A 24,181-nucleotide genomic window follows, 5' to 3' on the forward strand; every position below is an offset into this window, starting at 1 on the left:
ATATTTAATCTTATGAACCTTCTAGTTTCTTTACAATTTAATTTACCATATTTGTCACATTATACTTTATTTTCATCTTATCAGAATTACTAGTTTGTTAACCTCTAGTAAGCAGGAAGTATGTTTTATTCATCTTTGTATTTAACATTGATGTTTTACATAATACATTGCACACAAAAGAAACCTAAAAATGATTATAGGATTGCAGAAAGTAAGTAAGCAACTAAACAAACAGATTTCCCAATGTAAAAAAAAATGGACCTCAAAAGCATCCCATAATTTTGGTGGGAAAAAAACCATAACTAGAATATGGTCCAGTACAATACAGAGCACATGGATAAAAATAAGTTATAGATGAAGAGTCTGGGGGGAAAATCAACAGACTAACAGAAAGAAATAATATAATAATAATGGGCTGCTACTTCAACAGCCTAGAATTTACTTGGTGCTTCCTTTTTGCTAAAAGCTGAACAGTAAATTACTTCTTTGTTTATATTTGTTTATATTAATGATAATTATATTCTTCAAAAGATGAAGAAATCAGCAAGCAAATATTGTTGCTAAGATGGTGAAACTGGGGATTGGAGTAGAAATGGTAATAACTTAGTGACTAAGTGGCCACTCCCTCCTTAAGTCTGTGATAGAGAAAAGAAAATCTGAGTTGTTATGCATCTTAGTTTTTGAGAAAGTAGATTTAAAAGAATTCAGAGCAAAGATAGGAAGTATCTTCAGAAAACGTTTATACAGAAAAGATGAGAAATCCCTGAATATTTGAAAGGAAATAATTATAATGAAGAGGAACAGTGGAAGTTATCTAAAGAGGCAGATATGTATGGTCTAGAGCTGTAAAGGCAAACCTATGGTATGTGTGCCAAAGATGGCAGGCTCTATGTGGGCACAGAGGCCATTGTAGGTGGAGCTGCTCCCTTTTGCCACTTCACTGTGTCACCCCCACCCCTCTGTGCTTACTTCCTTAGCTGAACAGTGCTCAGTCCACTTTCCTCCCTTTGTCCCTCCCTGTCTGTCCAGGGGCTCCTGTGACCCTACTCCCTCAGGAAAGGAGGCTGAGGAGGAGACTCAGTGCCTGGGTTTGAGGAGGAGCAGGCTGAGCTCCTGCTATGGGCCATGATGGTGGGAAGGAAGGAAACGGTAGGGGAGACTCCCACCAAATGCCCCACCTGCATCTGAATTCTGAGCTTGGGAAACCTCTTCTGTCCCCTTCCTGGGGCTCCTCCTTTGTTTTCAAGATCTGAACTTCCCCAATTAGAGCCTGCTAGGAGTCCAAGGGAGGACTACCCCACTGTGCCAAGACCCCCCATCCCTTCTGGGGGCCATCAAGACCTGTCTGCAGTGACAGAGATCCCCATCAGAGAGTTTTAGTGAGTACACATGTGCTGGCTCACTGAAGGGAAGGAAACTCCAAGACTCCACCATCTCCAAGATTGGGGGAGCAGGAGCCCCTCTGGCAGCAGCTCCCTCACCCAGAAGACTTCAGGTCAGGTGGACCGCAGCTAGACCAGAATCATTGGTAAAGCAATTCTTGTAAACCCAGACTTGAGCTGAAGCCAGATTAAGATTAGCTGCCCCAAAGGACAATTTTGTTTTACAAAAAGGGAAGTTCATCTTATTCTAGAACCCTGTTTAAATTGACTTTTCTCCTGTGAATCAAATGGTAGAATGACTTGCTAGCCCAAGAATTGCTCCCACTTGACTTTTCCTGAAGAGATCTGCCCAAGGCAGTCAACAACACCCTGAAAAGTGACCCTCCTTTTTTTCTTTTTTTTTTCACTTTTTTTTAAAACATTATTTTATTTGGTCATTTCCAAACATTATTCATTGGAAACAAAGATCATTTTCTTCCCCCACCCCCTTCCCACCACTTCTCCCATAGCTGACGCAGGATTCCACTGGGTATCACAGGTGTTCTTGGTTCCAACCCATTTCCATGTTGTTGGTGTTTGCATTAAAGTGTTCATTCGGAGTCTCTCCTCATTCGAATCCCCTTCCCCCCTGTAGGCAAGCAGTTGCTTTTCCTTGGTGTTTTTACTCCCACAGTTTATCCTCTGCTTGTGGATAGTATTTTTTAGATCCCTGCAGATTGTTCAGGGACACTGCATTGACACTAATGGAGAAGTCCATTACTTTCGATCGTACCACAGTGTGTCAGTCTCTGTGTATAGTGTTTTCCTGGTTCTGCTCATTTCGCTCTGCACCATTTCTTGGAGGTCATTCCGGTCTCCATGGAATTCCTCCACTTTATTATTCCTTTTAGCACAATAGTATTCCATCACCAACATATACCACAATTTGTTCAGCCATTCCCCAATTGAAGGGCATCCCCTCATTTTCCAATTTTTGGCCACCACAAAGAGTGCAGCTATGAATATCCTTGTACAAGTCTTTTTACTTATTGTCTCTTTGGGGTACAAACTCAGCAGTGCTATAGCTGAATCAAAGGGTAGATATTCTTTTGTCGCCCTTTGGGCATAGTTCCAAATTGCCCTCCAGAATGGTTGGATCAATTCACAACTGCAACAGCAATGAATTAATGTCCCTACTTTGCCACATCCCCTCCAGCATTCACTACTTTCCTTTGCTGTCATGTTAGCCAATCTGTTAGGTGTGAAGTGACACCTCAGAGTGGTTTTGATTTGCATCTCTCTGATTATAAGAGATGTAGAACACTTTTTCATTTGCCTATTAATAGTTTTGATTTCTTTATCTGAAAACTGCCTATCCATGTCCCTTGCCCATTTATCAATTGGAGAATGACTTGATTTTTTGTACAATTGTTGTAGCTCTTTGTAAATTTGAGTAATTAAACTTTTGTCAGAGATTTCTATGAAGATTTTTTCCCAATTTGTTGTTTCCCTTCTGATTTTAGTTACATTGGTTTTGTTTTTACAAAAACTTTTTAATTTGATGTATTCCATGCATTTTGTGACTCTTGGTTTTAAAGCCTCTCCCTTCCCAAAGGTCTGACATGTATACTATTCTGTGTTCGCCTAATTTTCTTATAGTTTCCTTCTTTATGTTCAAGTCATTCACCCATTTTGAATTTATCTTGGTGTAGGGTGTGAGCTGTTGATCTAAACCTAATCTTTCCCACACTGTCCTCCAATTTTCCCAGCAGTTTTTATGAAATAGTGGATTTTTGTCCCAAAAGCTGGGATCTTTGGGTTTGTCATATACTGTCTTGCTGAGGTCACTTTCCCCGAGTCAATTCCACTGATCCTCCTCTCTGTCTCTTAGCAAGTACCAAATTGTTTTGATGACCTCTGCTTTATAGTATAGTCTGAGATCTGGGACTGCAAGGCCCCCTTCCTTTGTATTTTTTTTTCACCTGGATATCCTTGATCATTTGTTCTTCCAAATGAACTTTGTTATGTTTTTTTTTTTTTTTTCTAGATGAGTAAAACAGTTTTTTGGAAGTTCCATGGGTATGGCACTGAATAGATAGATGAGTTTGGGTAGGATGGTCATTTTTATTATATTGGCTCATCCTACCCATGAGCATTTAATGTTTTTCCAATTATTCAAGTCCAGTTTTAGTTTTGTGGAGAGTGTTTTGTAGTTGTGTTCATAAAGTTCCTGTGTTTGTCTTGGGAGATAGATTCCTAAGTATTTTATTTTGTCTAAGGTAATTTTGAATGGGATTTCTCTTTCTAGTTCTTGCTGCTGAGCTGTGTTGGAAATATATAGAAATGCTGATGACTTATGTGGATTTATTTTGTATCCTGCAACTTTGCTAAAGTTGTTGATTATTTCAATCAGCTTTTTGGTTGAATCTCTAGGATTCTTTAAGTAGACAATCATGTCATCTGCAAAGAGTGATAACTTGGTCTCCTCCTTGCCTATTTTGATGCCTTCAATTTCTTTTTCTTCTCTAATTGCTACTGCTACTGTTTCTCATACAATGTCAAATAGTAGAGGTGATAATGGGCCTCCTTGTTTCACTCCTGATCTTATTGGGAATGCATCTAGTTTATCCCCATTGCAGATGATATTAGTTGATGGTTTTAGATATACATTGTTTATTATTTTTAGGAACGACCCTTCTATTCCTATGCTTTGCAGTGTTTTTAATAGGAATGGGTGTTGTATTTTATCAAAGGCTTTTTCTGCGTCTATTGAAATAATTATGTGATTTTTGTTGGTTTGTTTGTTGATGTGGTCAATTATGTGGATGGTTTTCCTAATATTGAACCAGCCCTGCATCCCTGGTATAAATCCTACTTGATTATAGTGAATGATTCTTCTGATAACTTGCTGGAGTCTTTTTGCTAGTATCCTATTTAAGATTTTTGCATCTATATTCATTAGGGAGATTGGTCTATAATTTTCTTTCTCTGTTTTAGGCCTGCCTGGCTTTGTAATTAGTACCATGTTTGTGTCATAAAAGGAATTTGGTAGAACTCCCTCTTTGCTTATTATGTCAAATAGTTTGTATAGTATTGGGGTTAGTTGTTCTTTGAATGTTTGATAGAAATCACTGGTGAATCCATCAGGCCCTGGGGATTTTTTCTTAGGAAATGCTTTGATGGCATATTGGATTTCTGTTTCTGATATGTGATTATTTAAGAAGTCTATTTCTTCTTCTGTTAGTCTAAGCAATTTATATTTTTGTAGATATTCATCCATATCACCTAGGTTGGTATATTTATTGCCATATAGTTGGACAAAATAGTTTTTAATGATTGCCTTAATTTCCTCTTCTTTGGAGGTGAGGTCCCCCTTATCATCCTTGATGCTGTTAATTTGCCTTTCTTCTTCCCTTTTTAAAATTAGATTGACCAGTACATTGTCTATTTTGTCTGTTTTTTCAAAGTACCAGCTTCTAGTCTTATTTATTAATTCAATAGATCTATCACTTTCGATTTTATTAATTTCTCCCTTAATTTTTAGTATCTCTAGTTTGGTTTTCTTTTGGGGGTTTTTAATTTGTTAGTTCTCAAGTTTTTTGATTTGCATTTCCAATTCATTGATCTCTGCCTTCCCTAATTTGTTAATATATACACTCAGGGATATGAATTTTCCTCTAAGTACTTCTTTGGCTGCATCCCATAAGGTTTGAAAGGATGTCTCACCATTGTCATTTTCCTCAATGAAATTATTAATTGTTTCTATGATTTGTTATGTAACTAACCTATTTTGGAGTATCATATTATTTAATTTCCAATTAATTTTTGATTTAGCTCTCCATGTACCCTTATTGATCAATATTTTTATTGCTTTATGATCTAAAAAGGTTGCATTTATTATTTCTGCTTTTCTGCATTTGAGTGCCATGTTTCTGTGACCTAGTGTATGATCTATTTTTGTGAATGTGCCATATGGTGCTGAGAATAAGGTGTATTCCTTTTTGTCCCTATTTATTTTTCTCCATATGTCTATTAACTCTAATTTTTCTAAGATTTCATTCACCTCTTTTACCTCTTTCTTGTTTAGTTTTTGATTTGATTTATCTAAATTTGATAGTGGTTGGTTCAAGTCTCCTACTAATATGGTTTTACTGTCTATTTTCTCCTTCAATTCTCCTAGTTTCTCCATTAAAAATTTGGATGCTATACCATTTGGTGCATACATGTTGATTAGTTATTTATCCTCATTGTCTGTACTCCCTTTTAACAGAATATATTAACCTTCCCTATCCCTTTTGATCAGGTCTATTTGTGCTTTGGCTTTGTCAGATATCATGATTGCAACTCTTGCCTTCTTTCTATCAGTTGAGGCCCAAACGGTCTTACTCAATACTTTAATTCTAACCTTGTGAGTATCAGCCCACCTCATATGTGTTTCTTGAAGACAACAAATGGTAGGGTTTTGGGTTCTAATCCAATCTGCTATTTGTCTACATTTTATGGGTGAGTTCATTCCATTCACATTCAAAGTTATGATTGTCACTTGTGGATTCCCTGGCATTTTGATATCTTCCCCTAGTTCTGATCTTTCTTCTTTAGCTATATCCTTTTGAACCAGTGATTTACTTTAGGTTAGTCCCTTGATATGCATATGCTTCCCTTTCTAGCCCCACCCTTTTTATGCTCCATTCTCCTCCCCCCTCTCCTTCCCTCCCTTTTTATACTCCCTCCCCCCTCCTCCTCCTTGATTTTCCTTTCTTTCGTACCCTATTGGATAAGATAGAATTCAGGATCCCACTGGATCTAGATGTTCTTCCCTCTCAGATTTGATTTCACTGAGAGTAAGGTTTAAGTAATTCCACTTCATACTCTCTTCCTCTCCTTCTCATATGAGACATCTTCCCCTCTCCTTCTCATGTGTATCTTTGTATGGGAAAGATTATTCTATTTAATCCCTCTCCCTATTTCTTGAAGTAAGTGTTAGTATTATCGATGATTCCACCCCTCCCTTTTTCTTTCTTTGCCCCCACTTTCACCAAATCTTCTTAATGCCTTAATCTTTCCCTATGTATGATTCTTCTAACTACCCTTATGATGCATTCAATTTTTGAGAGTTACACAATATATTTCCCCCACATATTAATATATATATATATATAAATAATTTGATATAAATGTTGTCCTTATAGAAGAGAATTTGACTTAAAGAAAAAGATAAGATTTATATCCTTTTCCCTTTCTTTCATATTTACCTTTACATGTTTCTCTTGCTTTCTGTAATTGGATGTCAAATTTTCCACTAAGTTCTAGTATTTTCTTAGCAAATGCTTGGAAATCTTCTATTTTGTTGAATGCCCATACTTTCCCCTGGAGGTATATAGTCGGTTTTGCTGGGTAGTTGATTCTTGGTTTTTAGACCCAGCTCTCTTGCCTTTCTAAATATCCATGCTTTGCTGTCTCTTAGTGTGTTAGCCGCTAAGTCCTGTGTGATCCTTATGGGAGCCCCCCTATATCTGAAGCTCCTCTTCTTGGTTTCTTGTAGGATTTTCTCCTTTTCTTGGAAGCTCTTGAATTTGGTGATTACATTCCTGGGGGTTGTCTTTTGGGGATTTATTATAGAGGGTGTTCTATGAACCCTTTCTACTTCTATTTTGCCCCCTTGCTCCAGAACATGTGGGCAATTTTCTTCTATAATCTCCTGTAGAACAGCATCTAGGTTTTTGTTTATCTCTGGTTTTTCAGGGAGACCAATAATTCTGAGGTTGTCTCTTCTTCCTCCGTTTTCCAAGCCTGTGACCTTTTCGGTGAGATATTTCATGTTTTCTTCTAATTCATTAATTTTTTTGGCTTTGCTTTATTGATTCTTGCTGTTTTGTAATCTCGCTGTCTTCAATTTGCTTAATTCTGGTCGTTAGGGACTGGTTTTGCTTTTCAGCTTTGTCTGCCCTTCTATTAGATGTTTTCAGCTCTTTCTCCAATTGTGAAGTCTTGTCTATCAGACTGCTGATCTCTTTCTCCCATTTTTCTTTCCAAAAGGTTTCCATCTTTTGGGCATGCTTGCTGTCTTCAAGTACCTTAATTCTGGTCATTAGGGACTGGTTTTGCTTTTCAGCTTTGTCTGCCCTTCTGTTAGATGCTTCCAGCTCCTTCTCCAATTGTGAAGTCTTGTCTATCAGACTGCTGATCTCTTTCTCCCATTTTTTTCCCAAAAGGTTTCCATCTTTTGGGTAAGCTCCAGTTTGAGATCTTCCAGAGCTTGTGGATAGTTTCTATTTTGGGAGGCATGTTCTGATTTTGTTTGGATTTCATCCTCATTCTCTTCTTTTCCTTGGGTACTCCCTCCATAAAAGTTTTCAATAGTCACTTTCCCTCCCCCCCTTCTTGGAGGATTGATTTTGGGACATGTGAGCCATCCCTTTGGTGGTTTTAGTCTGATTTCTTATTTTGATCTGGGTTCTGGGTGATATGGGCAGGTTTTCTGTGAATTTAGGTTGCCTCAGACTAGTTCTTCCCAGCCTCTGAGGTTTCTTAGAGTGCCCAACTGTGTTCAGCCCAACTGCCCAAGGGATCAGCGCAGCCAGCCCAGGTGTTAAGCTCCACCCAGTTGCTCAGCTCAACCACCTGGAGTTCAGTTCTGCAGCCCCTTTGTTCAGCATAGCCTCTCAGCACAACTGCCCCGGAATTCAGCTCTGCAGCCCCTCTGTGTTCAGCACAGGATTCTCCCATGAAACCACCCTGAGAGGTTGTTTCCTTGCAGTCTTTAGATACCAAGGACCCTGGTGAGCCCCCCAGACAGAGACGCTCCTCACTCACTCACTGTACCAGTAAGCGCTCTGATAGCTTACTCTGGTTTGGTGGGTTGGGGGAGGGGCGGTTCAGTTCACGTTTTTTTGCGAGATTTTCCTCCTCCTTATAGTGTGGAAATGTTCAAACCCCATGTACTTTCATTTCTGTGTGGTACTGGAGAGTCCCTCCACTCTTACAAAGGTGATTTTTATGCTCTTTTGAGGTAGTCTATTTCGTTTGGTGCCGGGGAGGGGAAGCGAGTTGCCCCTAGATTGCAGCCATGTTTACCCGGACGTCTTGACCCTCCTTTATACAGGATCCATTGCTGGTTGGGGGGGGGCACTGGAGTCTTGGGTGGCAGGGAACAGTACGTGGTCTCTAAAACGTTCTAAAATGTTTTCCATCACTGGTATAGAGACTCACCAATTTGCTAAAGTTTGGGGAAAGATATGTGTGCATAATAGACACAAGGCCATATAATAGAGGGTTCACAAGAGGATGTTTAAAATTTTTTTGGAGTGCTAAAGCTCAGAGTAGGTTGAGTTGGCAAAGCAAGCTCAAATAGACAAAAATATTTCATAACTATCTAGCTAGCTAGCTAGGTATACTGGAGTGTGTCAAAAGGAGAGAATACAGAAAGGAGAGAGACTCTGCTGAGGATCAATAGGAAGGTGGCAATTCACATCAGAGATAGACCATAAATGTCTTTTCTTTCCTTTTCTTCTTTTGCTAAGGAGAATGGTCTTTTGCACCAGAAGTGACTAACAGGAAGTTTAAATCCATGATCAATAAGGATACAGAAAGAATGCAGCTAGATGGTGCAGGGGATAAAGAGCTGAACCTGAAGTCAGGAAGACTCAACTGAATTAAAATTTGGCCTCAGACACTTACTGACCCTGAGTGAGCCCACAAAAGACACTTAACTGTCTCAATTCCTCATCTTTAAAATGAGCTGGGAAAGAACATGGCAAACCATTCCAATATCTTTGTCAAGAAACCTCAGAAAAGGTCCCATAGATCTGGACATAACTGAAACATCTGAGCAACAACAAAAAGGGAAAAAAGACAAAATAACTCTCTTTTTGACACTACTCTCTCCTGGGCTACCTCTTACCAATCTTACTGCTCTTTCTCAGTTTCCTTTAGTGGACTTTCATCAATGTCTCTTCCCTGGGTTGTTTTCTCTTTTTCTGTTGCTTTTTCATTTGGTTATCTCAAAAGATCCCATGATATCCATTGTCATCTCAATACTGATAATTTTCAAATCTACTTATCAACAATTACTAAACACATACTATGTACCAGCCACTTAGTGAAGTCCTGAGGATATAAAAAGGGACAAAATACAGTTCCTGCCCTCAAGGAAGGATACATGTATTTATTCACCTCTAAACTCTCAGTGGAACTCCAGACTTACATCTCTAATTGCCTATTGGACATCTTAAAGTTGGTGTATCATAGACATTTTAAATATAATATGTTCAAAACTGACAAATATTATTCCACTCCCCTCCTCTAATTTTGCATCCAACTGAACCAATGCTGTATATTTTCTGAATATCCTTTCTATTCTAGGGGCAAATAAACTCACTTTTGATAACTGTTAAATGGTCCACTCTCCAGCCTCTGATCCCTACTTGACACCCAGCTCTCACTTGTGGCTCCTAGTAGCTGCTAGCATGTGGCAGTAGCCACACCCTGGGCAATGGCTTCAATAGGCTGGCTAAACCTTGTGAGGGTAGCCATCGGATAATCAACCCCTGGTGAATCAGGGCTTTTCCCACCCAGTATGTGAAGACTGCTTTGGCAAAACAGACAGAAGAAACCAACAAGAAGGTTCAACGGCTGAGATGGCAACGCAGCAAAGCACTGTGGAGTGCTTAGGGCATGTTGGAGCACAAAAGATAACACGGCCACCCAATGCAGCTGAGGAAGTCTCCAGGTGTAACGACTTTTCGTGCCACTGGACCCAGGCTTCCAATGCCGAGAGAGTGGGACTGTCTCTGTGCATTGACTTTTCCACTTAAATCTACATGCACAAGTGTCTTTGTGCACAAAAACGCACAAAGTCAATCGTCATCCTCGGTTATGGAGAAACTACGACAATACAAAAAATGGTCCATGATTATCTTATTTCATTCCAATCATGAACTTTAACTCTTTGAGTGCCATGAGTTAGGCCTGGTCTAAAATAGTCTTTAAATAACATACAGAGATTCTTTAACCCCTGAAACCAATTTCCTGGGACAAACAAGGGAAGACTAGAAGGTTTAATTCTCATTTATTGCTGTTCTGGTGAAACAGAAAAGTCACCTCACTACCCTTTAGTTTTCTCTGTATTAAATTCAGCACAAGTTTCAGCACCACCTAGTAAAAATAATTTTTAGGGGAACACACATACCCCAGCAAAAACAACAAATAAATGGCTAAACCTATGCAGGTATAAGCAAATTCCTAAAGCTGTGAATTTTAAAACTATTCCACCCTTTAGAAGATGTGATTTAGCTATTTCCTCATCAGTAACAATGGAGATACTTGGAATAACAGAATCAGGTCTTAGAAACTCTACATTCTCCACCCTACTGTTATAGATAAAAGAGTGGTTGCCTTAAACTGTGACCACGAAAATATGGTTCCAAGACTTTGAATTGTCAAAAGCATAAAGATAATTTTTTGTATCTTGCTTTTATATTAAAAATAAAGTGGTCGCCATGGGAAAATTCTCAAATATTAAATATACCCAAGTCAGCTGGGATTTATGGAGATTTTAATTAATACAAATTAAGGAATTAAAGAAAAAGGAGAGAGAATAAGAGAAATGTAGTATGAAGGGCCTAGGTCAACATGGCCTAGGCCTGAGCCTTAAGAGAGAGACTAGTCAGTCTTTTATCAACTCACCACAAGATTTTGTTCCAAGCAAGCTCTAGTGTTCAGAGAGACAGTTCAGCTCCTCAGCTCAACTAAGTACAGCCACCGAGCCCTCCAATTCAGCTTCCTAAGCTGCACTCCCTTTCAGCCACTGAGAGAGAAGCCAGCCTCCAATTCAGCTCCATAGCTGAATCAACCTCAGAGGCCTTTCTGACCTCCTTTTAAAGAGAATTTTCTCCTATGTCACCTCCCCTAAGTTTTCATATCTACCAGTCACAGTAGATGTTTTCATAGGACTGACCATTCTTAATTCACATCTTTAGACTAAAACTTTTGAGTAATTCACACCTGAGTAGACTAATCTTGTTATCACCTTCTCTGTGTAGACTAAAACCTCACACCTCTTGCTAAGCTTGCTTGACCCTTTAGTGATTAATTTGACCTTCATAGGTACCTAGCACCTTTTTGTATTAGATCTAAAAATAGACCCAGCTTAAGGGTTTTAGCTTCACTCTAAGTATGGGCTGGGTACCTTTCCATTGTTCAGTAAGGAGTTTACAACTTTATCTTCCCCTAAAGTATGCTTAAGTATGGGTAGAGTAATGTTAGAGTTCTCACATTCTTGATCAAGTATCTTCATTGTTTAAAATGAGGAATGGTCTTAACCAAATGTTCTAAGGTAGAGTCTGAGAATTTTTAATATTCACAAGTCTGAGAAAATTTAAGATTCACAATACTCAGTTTAACAAGATTTTGAAAGTCTGCATCAAAATCAAGATTTAATTATGTGAGGAGATGACCTTCAACAGACATGTACAAAAAAAGGACAGACCTCTGGGCTATCCTAAATCAAGCTAAGTCCTCATTGGTACAGATGAGATGCAGAAAACTGATGTAAAAATGTCCATATAAGACTCCTCACTTCCTGCCTCTTGCTCTTTCCCTGAAGAGGTGACTCTGGTTGGCAGCATGCTAGGTGTTCCGACATCTTGGGAGTGCTGGCAGTTATTGTCTGGGTTTTTGCAGTGAGTTTTGTCCTTGACCTGATTCAGGTTCAGGCATATCAGCTGAGCCCCTTTTGGAGTTCAAGTTGATTCCTTCCTCCTTCACACTCCAAACCCTTACTTTCTAGGTCTTCTAATCTTCCCCACCCCCCCGCCCCCCCCCCCCCCGTACCATCCAGGCGGGAAGGGGGAAGGTTCAGGGGGGAGGGGAGAGAAATCCTTCTCCCTTTCCTTCTCCCTTCTTTTTAATTTTCTCTACTATATCAATTAAATCACCATAAAATTTGGCAGCTGACTTGGGTATTTTATTATTTGGGTTTTTCATTATGGTTTTTAAAAATAAAATCCTTGGTGACCTAAATTAATTATACATTCAGTCTCAGCCATAATTTCACCCTTTACAAAGCTACATTGCTATGCTTTACAAAATACTCAATTCTCTACCTTCCTCACAAATACTTCTGAAGCAACAATATATTGGATCATGCTAGTCCGCAGGTTCTGACTCTCCATTCTTTTATATTTGCATCAGAGTGGGAGAAGAACCTGATGTTATGAATAATATAGCCCCTGTTATCTTATTCCTTTCACAGGTCAACTACCTTACTTCCTTAATTATGTTCATACCATAATTATGATATAACTTTATTTTTATCTTTTTCTTTTTTCTTCCAAAGATGTAAATATCAGGCCAATCTGTAGTAACACTCTCCCTTCCTTATCTCTATAATTTGAAACACACACTTTATTGAAGGTCGTCTTTTCACAACAAGGACATTATTTTCCCTATTGCCTAAGAACCATTTCTCTGCACAGTCTCTCTTCTCTCAGGTTACATTGCCAAGCAACCCTTTCATTGATTCTCCCTAAGGGAAAACCAGTATGATTTTAAGAAATAATTACCAGGGGAAGATAATCATGGGTTGAGTATTAGAGGAGACAGCAAGAATGATGGGTCACTTGGCTTTAGATCAGCCAAGTGGCTTCATTTTTAGTAGAAAATAGAATATAGTTGTTTTGTCTTTAGGAACAATTACAGGAGGGGACAGTTAATGCCCCTGAGCTTATTTCAACTCCCAATTATGCTTCCTCTTGCCCAGTAACAACATTGGTAGGTAAGAGATTATATTGTATTCTATCATATCCTTTTTACATAGCTATTCCTCTTTTTTGCTTCAACTAACAACTTTTTTCTTTCTATATTCCATTTACCCCACTCTTTATCCAGCAATATTTTATTTCCCTTTTATTCAATATCAATAAGAAAAGTTATTTAGTTTTATCTTGATAACCTCAAATGATGAGGACAACTTCCTAACTCTCCCTAGAAGCAGATTATTCAAGTGTTAGGCTGCTCTGATAACTGAGAAGATTTTCCTCATATTAAGATAGAACCTTCTTATCTTATTTATTTTATCTTATCTTACTATATTTATCTTCTTAGTTCCAATAGTTCCATCTATAGTCAAAATCATAAAATTCTAATTTTTCTTTCTAAAGATAACCTTTTAAATAATTGATGACTCTTATACCTTCTTTTTTTTCTTCAATGTAGATGTCTTAAATTTCTTCAGCTAATCTTATTAGAAATTATTTCTAATCACCTCACCACCAGGACTCTTCTCTAAGGGAGATAATCTGGCTTCTTAGTGTTCCTTCTGAAATGTGGTTTTGAGAAGAGAACATTTAACTCAGATGAGATTTGACTATAGTCATTATAAAGCTAATTGGTGGTCAGTCTCCTTTACTTTGGGCATTGGCAAGTCATATACATAATACATGTAAGTATATATATTACACACATACATTATGTATATATAATTACATTGCATAATGTAATTATATATATATATATATATATATATATATATATATATATATATATATAATCCCACTCCCCTTGGGACTAAGCCTCAAAGTCTACCTCTTGGACATTTCTACCTTACTTTAGACCATGAGCAGAGTATGAAAACAAGTTTTTTATAAAGGGTGTGCAAAAGAGTCTCCAACAAAACCTAGGAAAAATGTCTTTAAATTTTTCAATTAATTTTTTTTAATTCAGTTAAAAATGTTCTGATATATGTTTGATAGTGGAAGCATGTCTGGATAATAGGATATCTTCAGAACCAGAAGGAAAGATCAATATTTTTTAAAAAAATCTTTCAATGACAATGAGTTTTTTCTTGGAGAATGCTTTTCAATTGTTAAATGAAAACATCCTTTATTAAGTTTTTGGAGAAAGGTCAAGAGAAGGGATGATTAAGAATGAATGAAAGAAGAGGACATAGAAACCAAAAAAATCTCTTTGGAGAAGACCTTTGAAACGTTTTCTTTGTGCAGTATCTTACTCTAGTTCCGACTCTTTGACCTCGATAAATCATTTACCAACTGAAATTCAATTTTCACAACTGTAACATGGTAATAATAGTATTATTTACCTCAAAAGATTATGAAGAAAGTGCTTTATAAATTGCAAAGTGCTATTTTAATACAGACCACTGTTGTTAACTTTATTTATTTGCTATCACTGAGACTGGGAAATAGATCTATATCTTTTTCAGTAATACCAATCTTACCAATGCTGATTGCTCCTTAGCCCCTGGGGGAAAAATAGATAATTTATTTAAATAATCAGTTCTTTGATAGAATGGCAGTACTGTTCATTTAAGTCAGGAATGTATTGGCAATCAAGAGACCTGTATTCTAGTTTTGGCTATGTAACTTGTTCTGTGCTTTTGATCTGTGAGCTCAGACTCACATTTGAAGTCAGTATACTCATTAATTAGATGAGGTGTATTAAATAAGTATTTTCAAACCTGCCATATCCCATATTCTCTGTTTTTTTTTAAAAATTTTTTAAAGAATGGAATATCTCAAAAAAGGCAAAGACAAACAATTCTTTTGGGGATCTCAGCACTTGGAGAATTCATGGGAGTAAAACAATCCTGACAATGATTTCAAAGCAAAGAAACCAAATTCACTCTTTTTTCTTCAAGTGAATTCAAATAATCTTGACTTTCTGGCTTATATTCTTCACAATCTCAGATTCTTTGTTCATTATGACATTAGTACTAGGTCATTAACAGCTGTGTTTCTTCCCCATTTACCTGTTTTTGCTTATTTTTTTTAAACATCATTATCATTAGAGAGAAAAAATGTGTGAAAGCTACTAGGAAGTGAGACCTTTCATCTCAGTTTAGTGTGTCCATTCTCACTTAAATGATAATCATATCAAACTCCATTATCACTAGAAAAAAGGTATCAGGAGGAGGGATGTCTTACTTCACCAAGATATTAGATGAGTGTGTTTTGGAAAACAATTAGAGTAATAAATTGAACAAATTCCTGTATAGAGACTTATGGGATGCTTCAGTTCAATATTTCATAAACTTTTATTCATCATGTGATCCCTCCAACAACTTTTGGTAATACATAGAAGAATGACTAACATGTTTACATAGATATGCTCACAGACACATCAGTCCTCCGCTTTAACAGTTTGATATTCAGTTAAAGGATTTTTTCTTTCCTCTTCAAAATTATTTTATTGTCAAAAATTAATAAAAAAAAGTCTGTGATAGTTTGAAGGTTAAAATGTTGTCAGTGATCATGAATAGATCCTTATATATGTTGCAGGTGAAAAAAGTTCTTGAGCTCTGGAGGTCCTAGGTGAATGTAATATTGGTACTTCTCTAAAAGTATTTTGGTAAGTCTTACTTTTCATACTCTTCTCATTCTCCACACCTCACCTCCAACTCCCAGCACACATACATAGGTACACAGAGAGACTTGAAATACACGATTCTGGAAACATTTAGCATTACTGGAGCTTTACAAATATTATGCCACCATAGGACAGACTGACAAAGTGATTTAGTGATTTTACAGACTTCACAGTCCTTTGGTATACTTCCTTTGGTATACTGCTTCTGTTCTGGCTCCAATGATCAAGATAAAATTTTTTAATGGTTTTAGATTCTTCTTAATCATTTTTAGGGACTGGGGGAGAGATACAATGTATTCTCCCCAAAAGGAAAAAAGAAAAAGTCCTGTTTTTGCGCTCTCCTAATTACTCTGACTTAAGAGAAATTTATTTTAGGTAAGAAAAAATTCTCTTACATGTGAGGTATTATGGCATAGAGGAATGAGAAGAATCTGAAAGTCTATGTTGAAATCTTATTTCTTTGCTAAAAATCAGTGTGATCATGGTTAAGTCCATTAAACCTCTTTGCACTGTATGTGCTTTATCTGTAAAATAAGGGGGTTAGTTTACACAGTCTCTAAGGATCTACCTTTTTTTCTTTACTCTCAAAATTTCAAAACAATGGAATTACTTGCTATGCCTTGAGTACATAACATTTTTAGATTCCATAATCAATTAGAAGGAAGGATATGGGAAAGTTAAAATAACTTTCAATATTTGAAGAATGTTAGAGATCATTTAGTTGCATCCCCATATTTAATCAAAAAATGATTTACAGAAATAGTTTTGCTCAGACACGTTATTTAGTTATAGAATCTCAGAATTGTAAGGGATCTCAGAAGCCATTTAGATCAACCTATGTTAAACCAAAAGTCTTCTCTACAATGTCCCCAACAAATGGACATTCAGGCTTCAAGGGAAGACCTCAAGTTAGGAGGTAATGACCTTCTGAGAAAATTCATTCCACTGTGGAGGCAGCTCTAGTTGTTGAGAACTTTTCCTTTCTTTGATTCTATATGCTTCTCTCTGTGACTTCCAACTATTTATTACTCTCAGTTCTGCCATCCAGAGTCAGGCAAAATGAGTCTTTCATCCTCCTGTTTTATTATTTTCCACCTCTTTTTTCTTTTCCCTCTCCCTTTCCCTTTCCCTCTCCTTCTTCCTCTCCCTCTCCTCCTACTCTTGCTTCTGTCACTGATCTGACACTTTAAAAATTGTCTTTACAATATTGTCATCATATAAATTGCTCTGGTTCTATTCACTACTCTTTATATTATACAAATTTTTCCACAATTTCTCTGGGTCTATTGCCTATAGTATTTCATAATGCAATTATGTTACTTTACATTCAACATAATATAATCTGCTTAGTCATTCCCCAGAGTATAGGTACCCACTTAATTTTCAGTTATTACCACAAAAAGAATTGTTACAAGTATATTGGTACATATGGTACTGTTTTACCTTTCTTTAATGTTTTAGAGCATTCCAAAATATTTTCCATAATACCTGTACTAATCCAATGCTTAATTAACAGTTAATTAATATGCTTATTTATCATAAACCTACTAAAATTGTAATTTTACCTTTTGGTCATCTTTACCAAGGACTTTTATTTTTTTCTTTTGTGACTCTCCCAATACTTACTTTCCAGTACTTCCTGAATGTACTGGTGGGACAAAATAGAAAATTAACCTTTGGTCCTCATATTGTTAATATCTTTTTTGTTCTCTACCCTTAGACTATCTAATGTCCATAATGCCAACTATATCAATGAATGGAGCAAATGACACTGTGGTAACTGAATTTGTGCTGCTGGGACTGTCTGCTTCTTGGGGAATGAAGGTTCTTCTCTTCTTGTTTTTCTTTTCATTTTATGTGGGCATTGTGTTGGGAAACCTCTTCATTGTGTTCACTGTGGTCTGTGACCCTCACCTACACTCTCCCATGTACTTCTTGCTAGCCAACCTCTCCCTCATTGATCTGGGTCTATCTTCCACTACAGCCCCAAGGATGATCACTGACATTTTCAGTGAACATAAGGTCATTTCCTTCCCAGGGTGCATGATACAAATGTTCTTTGTCCATGTTATGGGAGGAACTGAGATGGTCCTACTCATAGCCATGGCTTATGATAGATACACAGCCATCTGCAAGCCTCTCCATTACTTGACCATAATGAACCACAAAACATGTATTTCTTTTGTAGTGGTTGCCTGGGTGATTGGGGTGATTCATGCTGTGTCTCAGTTTGTTTGTATTGTAAACTTGCCCTTCTGTGGCCCTAACAAGGTTGACAGTTTTTACTGTGACTTTCCTCGAGTTGCAGAGCTTGCCTGCACAGATACAGACTGGGTAGAGGATGTGGTCACTGCTAACAGTGGGCTTATCTCAATGGGCACCTTCTTCCTCCTAATCATCTCCTACATTTTTATCCTTGTCAGTGTCAGACACCACTCTTCTGCTGGTTTGTCCAAGGCTTTCTCCACACTATCAGCTCACATTACTGTAGTGTTTTTGTTCTTTGCTCCATGTTTCTTTGTGTATGTTTGGGAATTCCCCACTTTGTCATTAGATAAATTTTTGGCCATTCTTGATTTTGTTGTTACCCCACTCCTGAATCCTGCCATATACACATTTAGGAACAAGGACATGAAGGTGGCAATGAAAAGACTGAGTAGGAAAGTTTTGAGTTCTAAGGAGACATCATAATGATTTTGTAAAACAAAATCAAGGGATACTTCAAGATTGTTCTGAATGCTTCCAGATGTTTGTTGGGTATAGCATGTACATAGACATTATGGCCCGGGACAGTGATGAGGAACCTTTTAGAACCTTTTAGAGACCACATACTGTTTGCTTCCCCACTAGAGACAGAGGGCTCCCTCCTGTGATGGATCTGGAGCCAGGCCACTCACTACCTGGCTAATGCCCAGGGAGAAGCAGCCTCCTGCCACCAGGGACTCACCCCTTCATCCTGCCACACCAGGGACCAAACAAGGGGCCTCCACCTGAAAAGACTAGTATGGTTAGGAAGGAAGGGAAAGGGAAGGGGGAGGTGGCTTCTTAATACCATGTGGGGTGCATGTTCTTGTTGGGTCCAATTCAAATTCAGTCTCGGGGGTCTCTGCTCAGCTCAGTTTCAGAGGTATAACCTCTGAGCCTTTTAGGCTGATTATATTTGCTTAACAATGTTGCACCCATTGATACTACTGCAGTGCTGGGTTGCCTAGTGGACTATGATCTATGTGGGGGAAGGAGATGAATGGAGGGAGCACTGTTAGCCTTTGGGGGGTGGGGTCAACCCCAGACTGATGACAGGGAAGGAAGGAATGAATGAAAGTGGAGATCTTTTAGGGGGTGTGAATGGGACCAATGTCAGGAGAGGAAAGTCCCATCCACCTGCAGTCCCTTAGTCCCAGACAGGGGAGGGAGAAAGGAAGGGGAATGGCCTGAGCACTTTGCTCAGAGGAGGGAGTAAGTACAGAGGGGCAGGGAGGTGTGGGGGGATGCAGAGGAGAGGGGAGGGGCAAGGGAGCAGCTTTGCTGGATTCCCTCTGCCTTTCTATTAAGTAACTCTGCTGGGGATGGTGCAGGTACTCACAGAGAGGTCTCTGCATGCCATCTTTGGCGCATGTGCCATAGGTTCAGCATCACAGGTTTAGGCTATTCCCAGAAGATCTTTTTCTTTCTAGAATTATAGCTTATTTTGCTAATCACAGGGAAAAAAGGAAAACCTCCAAATCCCATCTTCTATTTTTTCATAAGGAGGAGTTAGAGAAGAGAATCATGATTATGAGTTTGGTGAACATTCAGCAAAATCATTCGTTATGTATCTAGTTCAATGTCATATTATTATAACAATCTATTCTTGGAATTATGGTTTGTTCTTTTTATATAGCAATAAGCATCTCAGGAAAATAACTATTTTTTCACAGAAATTCCATGGTTCCAATATATGTAGTAAGGGTCTATATAAACCACATTACAAAAGAATCCACACTTCTTAGACTTACATTCAGTATCATTCAGATTATGGCTACAACCTAATTTTCCAGCCTTATTGGATCCTATTAATTTTTAAATGCTCTCACTTTCAATAAAATTGAAATATTTCCCAAGTCCCAAATTGGCTTCTTACTCTTCTATGTCTACATCCATTGCTCACACTGGTCTCAGTCCCTGGTCGGTCTTTTCATTTATTGTCCCTCAGCCTAATTATTCATTCAAAGCTTAATTAAAATATATACTAAAAATGTTTTTTTTTTTCTGACTTCCCAATGGATATTGAAAGCATGCTTATCTGGTATTATTGAATTTTTATTCCTATTAGAAAAGATGTTGTGTGAGAAAAATTATCCCCACCACATTTGATGTAACAGATGGAGTCTCCTGATGACAACCTAAATGTCTGGCATTAGCTGTAGTATCCCCAATATCTCCTGGCATCAATTTGAACATCAGTTGAACAATGTTGATGATAGAGGGAAGAAGTTGAACTGAAAAGATTGAAGGAAATTTCTCTCACTTCCTTGCTGATACTGGCTGGGGCTTCTACTCTCTTACTCTCTCAACTTTCTCACCTTAGTTTTTATAATAAATGAACCATTACATCTACAGCCAAATTCCCCATTTTTAAACTTAACACTTTATTATTGTTTTGCCCCAGAATTTTTTTCTGATTTAGAGATCATATTCTCTTTTCTTTTTAATCTCTTCCCTATTGGTTTATTTGCTTCTACTTAAAGTTCAACTACATTTTCTTCATTCTGAAATATTTGTCAATTTCACTCTTTTTTCTTCTGATATTCACATATTCTTCACTTTTTGATTCCTTCACTTTTGATAGTGGTTGCCCTGGGATCCAGACCTCACAGCTCTTTCAGACTCCTGGGTAACTCATGCTTAATTGGCTTGTTTCTGCTTCAAGTGCCTTGGGGAGGGGGTGGAACTAGTGCCTTCTTGATGCTGGATTATTTCCCTCCAGCTTAGTAGAGGGCCACACATGCATACACTAATGTTCTGCCACTATTCTCTTTTATAAGACTCTGAATAAGTTCTATTGCAATACATAGAATTGCTTGATGCACCAGTCTCAAGAAATTTCTGCTTTTTGGTTTTCCACTACTGGAAAGAGGGAAGGCAGAGTTCAATCATGTTGCAAGCTTATAGGTTGAGTTGTTTAGACCTATTATGGGAGTGTGGTGGATGGTGATAGAGAGGATGATGTGTAAACCCAGAGGTAAAGATTAACCTACTCTTCTGCTCCTTCATTGAGTGTTATCCCACTTGAATATTGAGTTTCCCCAAACCAAAGAAATATCTTAAATTGTTTTATTTATTGTACATAATTCCTATTTTAAAGTGCTTCTTTTTAGTCACAAGAATTGGAAAATGATTTTAGACCTCAATATTGGCTATGTGATCCATAAAGTAAGCTCTTCTCAGATGTAAGCTATCTTAGGGCACAGAGATTGTGACATTCAATTTTATATTGGGCTCTGTACACTATAATGTTTCACACATAGTATATCCTTAGTAAATATTTATAGGAAGAAATCAGGTAGCCTGGAAGAAGTAAGGGAGAAATAAAATATTCTGTTTCTTGCTTGATCTTAAATACTTTCCCTTCCCATAGATCTAACAGGTATATTATTCTATGTTCACCTAATTTACTTATAAATTACCTTTTTTATATTTAAGTCAATTACCCATTCTGAATTTATCTTGGTGTAGGGTCTGAGATGTTGATCTATACCAAATCTCCCCCATACTTTTTTTCTAATTTTTCCACCTGTTTTTGTCAAATACTGGGTTATAAGAAATGCATTCGACACATAAATAGATTTAAAATAAATGGCTGGAGCAAAATCTATTTTACTTCTGCTGAAGTAGAAAATAAGCAGAGGAAGCAATCATATTCTAAGACAAAACAAAAGCAAATATATACCTAATTAAAAGAGATTATCAAGGAAATTACATTTTTTTTGGTAAAAGGTTCCAAAGACAATGAAGTAATATAAACATATACATTGTTTCTCTGATAAAGGCCTCATTCCTCAATTTTATAGAAAACAAAATTGAATTTATACATTTAATCTTTATTTATTTATTTATTTATTTATTTATTTATTTATTTTAAACATTCTTTTATTTGGTAATTTCCAAACATTATTCATTGGAAGCAAAGATCATTTTCTTTTCCTACCCCCCCCCCTCTCCCATAGCCAACGTGCAATTCCACTGGGTATCACATGTGTCCTTGATTCGAACCCATTTCCATGTTGTTGGTATTTGCATTAGAGTGTTCATTTAGAGTCTCTCCTCAGTCATATCCCCTCAACCCCTGTATTCAAGCAGTTGCTTTTCATCGAATTTATACATTTAAAAGCCATTCCCTAATTTATAAGTGGTAAAGGAATGTGAACAGGCAGTTTTTAGAAGAAAAACAAGTTATTAATATTCATATAAAAAGGTTCTAAATCACTTTTGGTCACTGAAAGGCAAATTAGAACAACTCTGAGGTACCAGTTCATGCTTACCAGAAATAACAAATACAGGAGGGGAGGAGGGAAGAAAAATAAGTACACTAATAAACTCTTGATAGAATTTTAAATTGGTCCACCCATTATGGAGAACAATTTGAAACTATACTATAAGTGCTACAAACTTCATTTCCTTTCCCAATAAATATTGCATAGCTTTTGAACAAGCAATATCACTTCTAGGTCTGTACCCTGAAGGGATTAAGGAGAAAAGAAAAGGACCCATATATAAAAAATATGTATAACAGCTCTTTTCATGTGTCAAAATATTAGAAATTGAGGGGATGATCATCTATTGGGGCAGAGATGAATAAGTTGTGGCATAAGAAAGACTGAGTCCTTTTTGTGCTGATGAAGTCTCGAGTTTTCAGGGGAGAAAAAAACATGGAAATACATATATGAACTCATGCACAGTGAAGTGAAAACAATAGAGAAATCATTGTTTTAATGACAATTCAAGCTTTGGCAAGTCATCAATACAATGATGAAAGAAAATTTGAAATGACTCATTATAAAACAAATTTATCTACTTCTAGGGAAAGAGAACTGATAAATTCTGAGTGCAAAATGAAATACAATTTTCCAACCTCTTTCCCTCCCTCTGTTTGTTCATTCATTCATTCATTCATTCGTTTGTTACTTCCTTCCTTCTTTCTTTGTTTCTGTTTGTTTGTTTCTTTATTTTGTTTCACATGGATAATTAATTGATTTCAAGGTAGCTAGGTGGCTCAGTGGGCAGAGAGCTAGACTTGGAGTCAGAAGATTCTTAGTTCAAATTTTGCCTCAAACACTTCCTAAAATTGTTTGACCCTGGCCAATTCATTTAACCCCAATTACCTAGCCCTCACTGCTCATCTGCCTTAGAATTAATACTTAATACTTAGTTTTTTTAAACAATAATAATTCATTAATTTCATTTGCTAGCCTTCTCTATGGTGGAAGAAGAGTAGGAAGGAGAAAGAAAATTTGTCATTCAATTTAAAAGGAAAAGATTGTTAAAAATAAATAATTTCAGAAGAATATGTATAGTCAAGCAAAATAAATCTACAAGAAAAGTCATGAGATGAAAGACTTAATACTGAGAAAGACCATAGAGATAAGTTATCTGGTCCAATCTCTTTCATTTTAAGATGAAGAAATTGAGACCAAGAGAAGTTAATTGACTTGTCTATGATCATAAAACTAGTATAAGGAAGAGGAAGAACACTAGTTCTCTGCCTTGAGTATCAGAGATTATGGCAAAAATTATAATAAATAAGCAAAAAAAAAGCCAACAGATGTTTATTAAACACTTATTAGGTTCTAGGTAGGCATGGTGCTAAGCACTGGGGATACAAAGGCCTTGAAGCAACTTATGATCTAATGAGAGAGACTATCAACAACTACATACAAACCTGATATATACCAGACAAATTGGAAATAAACTTTAAGGGAAGGCACTAATGTTATGTAGGTTTAAGGAAGGCTTCTTATAGAAATTATTTTATCTGAAATTTAAAGGAATACTAGAATGCCAGGAGGTATTGATGTTCCAGATATGAAGGATAATCAGTGTAAAGTTGTAATTAGTGTAAAGTGTAGAGTTGGGAGATGGAGTATATTGTTTGAGGAACAGCAAGGAGGCCAGTGCCACTGGATCATCGAGTACCTGAAGTAGAGTACAGTATAAAAAGACTAAGAAGGCAGCAAGAAAAAAGGTTATGCAGGGTTTTAAAAGTCAAACAGAGAATTTGGAAGTAATATATAGATATATCAACAGATATACCTATTAGATATATCAGTAATATATAGATAGATCATTTTTTAGATGAATGGAGGATTAATTGAAGTGAGAGATGATGGGAAGATGATCCAGTTGACTATTACACTAAGTAGCAAGGTATGAGGGTCAACATCTAGCCAAGGAATGGCAGG

At 37.1% G+C, this 24,181-nt stretch overlaps 1 protein-coding gene across 1 annotated transcript; it reads left to right on the top strand.

Annotated features, from left to right (window-relative positions):
- Positions 1–17,471: 17,471 nt before the first annotated feature.
- Positions 17,472–23,758, top strand: LOC100618508 (olfactory receptor 4F15-like). Its single transcript, XM_007479724.3, has 2 exons — positions 17,472–18,399; positions 23,721–23,758. Exons 1-2 carry the CDS (start codon positions 17,472–17,474, stop codon positions 23,756–23,758), a joined length of 966 nt encoding a protein of 321 aa, XP_007479786.3.
- The last annotated feature ends 423 nt before the right edge of the window (positions 23,759–24,181 follow it).

The sequence above is a fragment of the Monodelphis domestica genome, chromosome 1 (genome assembly GCF_027887165.1).
Source record: "Monodelphis domestica isolate mMonDom1 chromosome 1, mMonDom1.pri, whole genome shotgun sequence".
Taxonomy (NCBI): Eukaryota; Metazoa; Chordata; class Mammalia; order Didelphimorphia; family Didelphidae; genus Monodelphis; species Monodelphis domestica.

Bases quoted from the DNA above. Each gene is read 5' to 3' on its own strand.
- LOC100618508 (XM_007479724.3), top strand. From the start codon at position 17,472: ATGTCCATAATGCCAACTATATCAATGAATGGAGCAAATGACACTGTG. The intron at 18,400-23,720 runs GTAGGAAAGTTT...AATGTTATGTAG, and splicing joins GGTGGCAATGAAAAGACTGA to GTTTAAGGAAGGCTTCTTAT.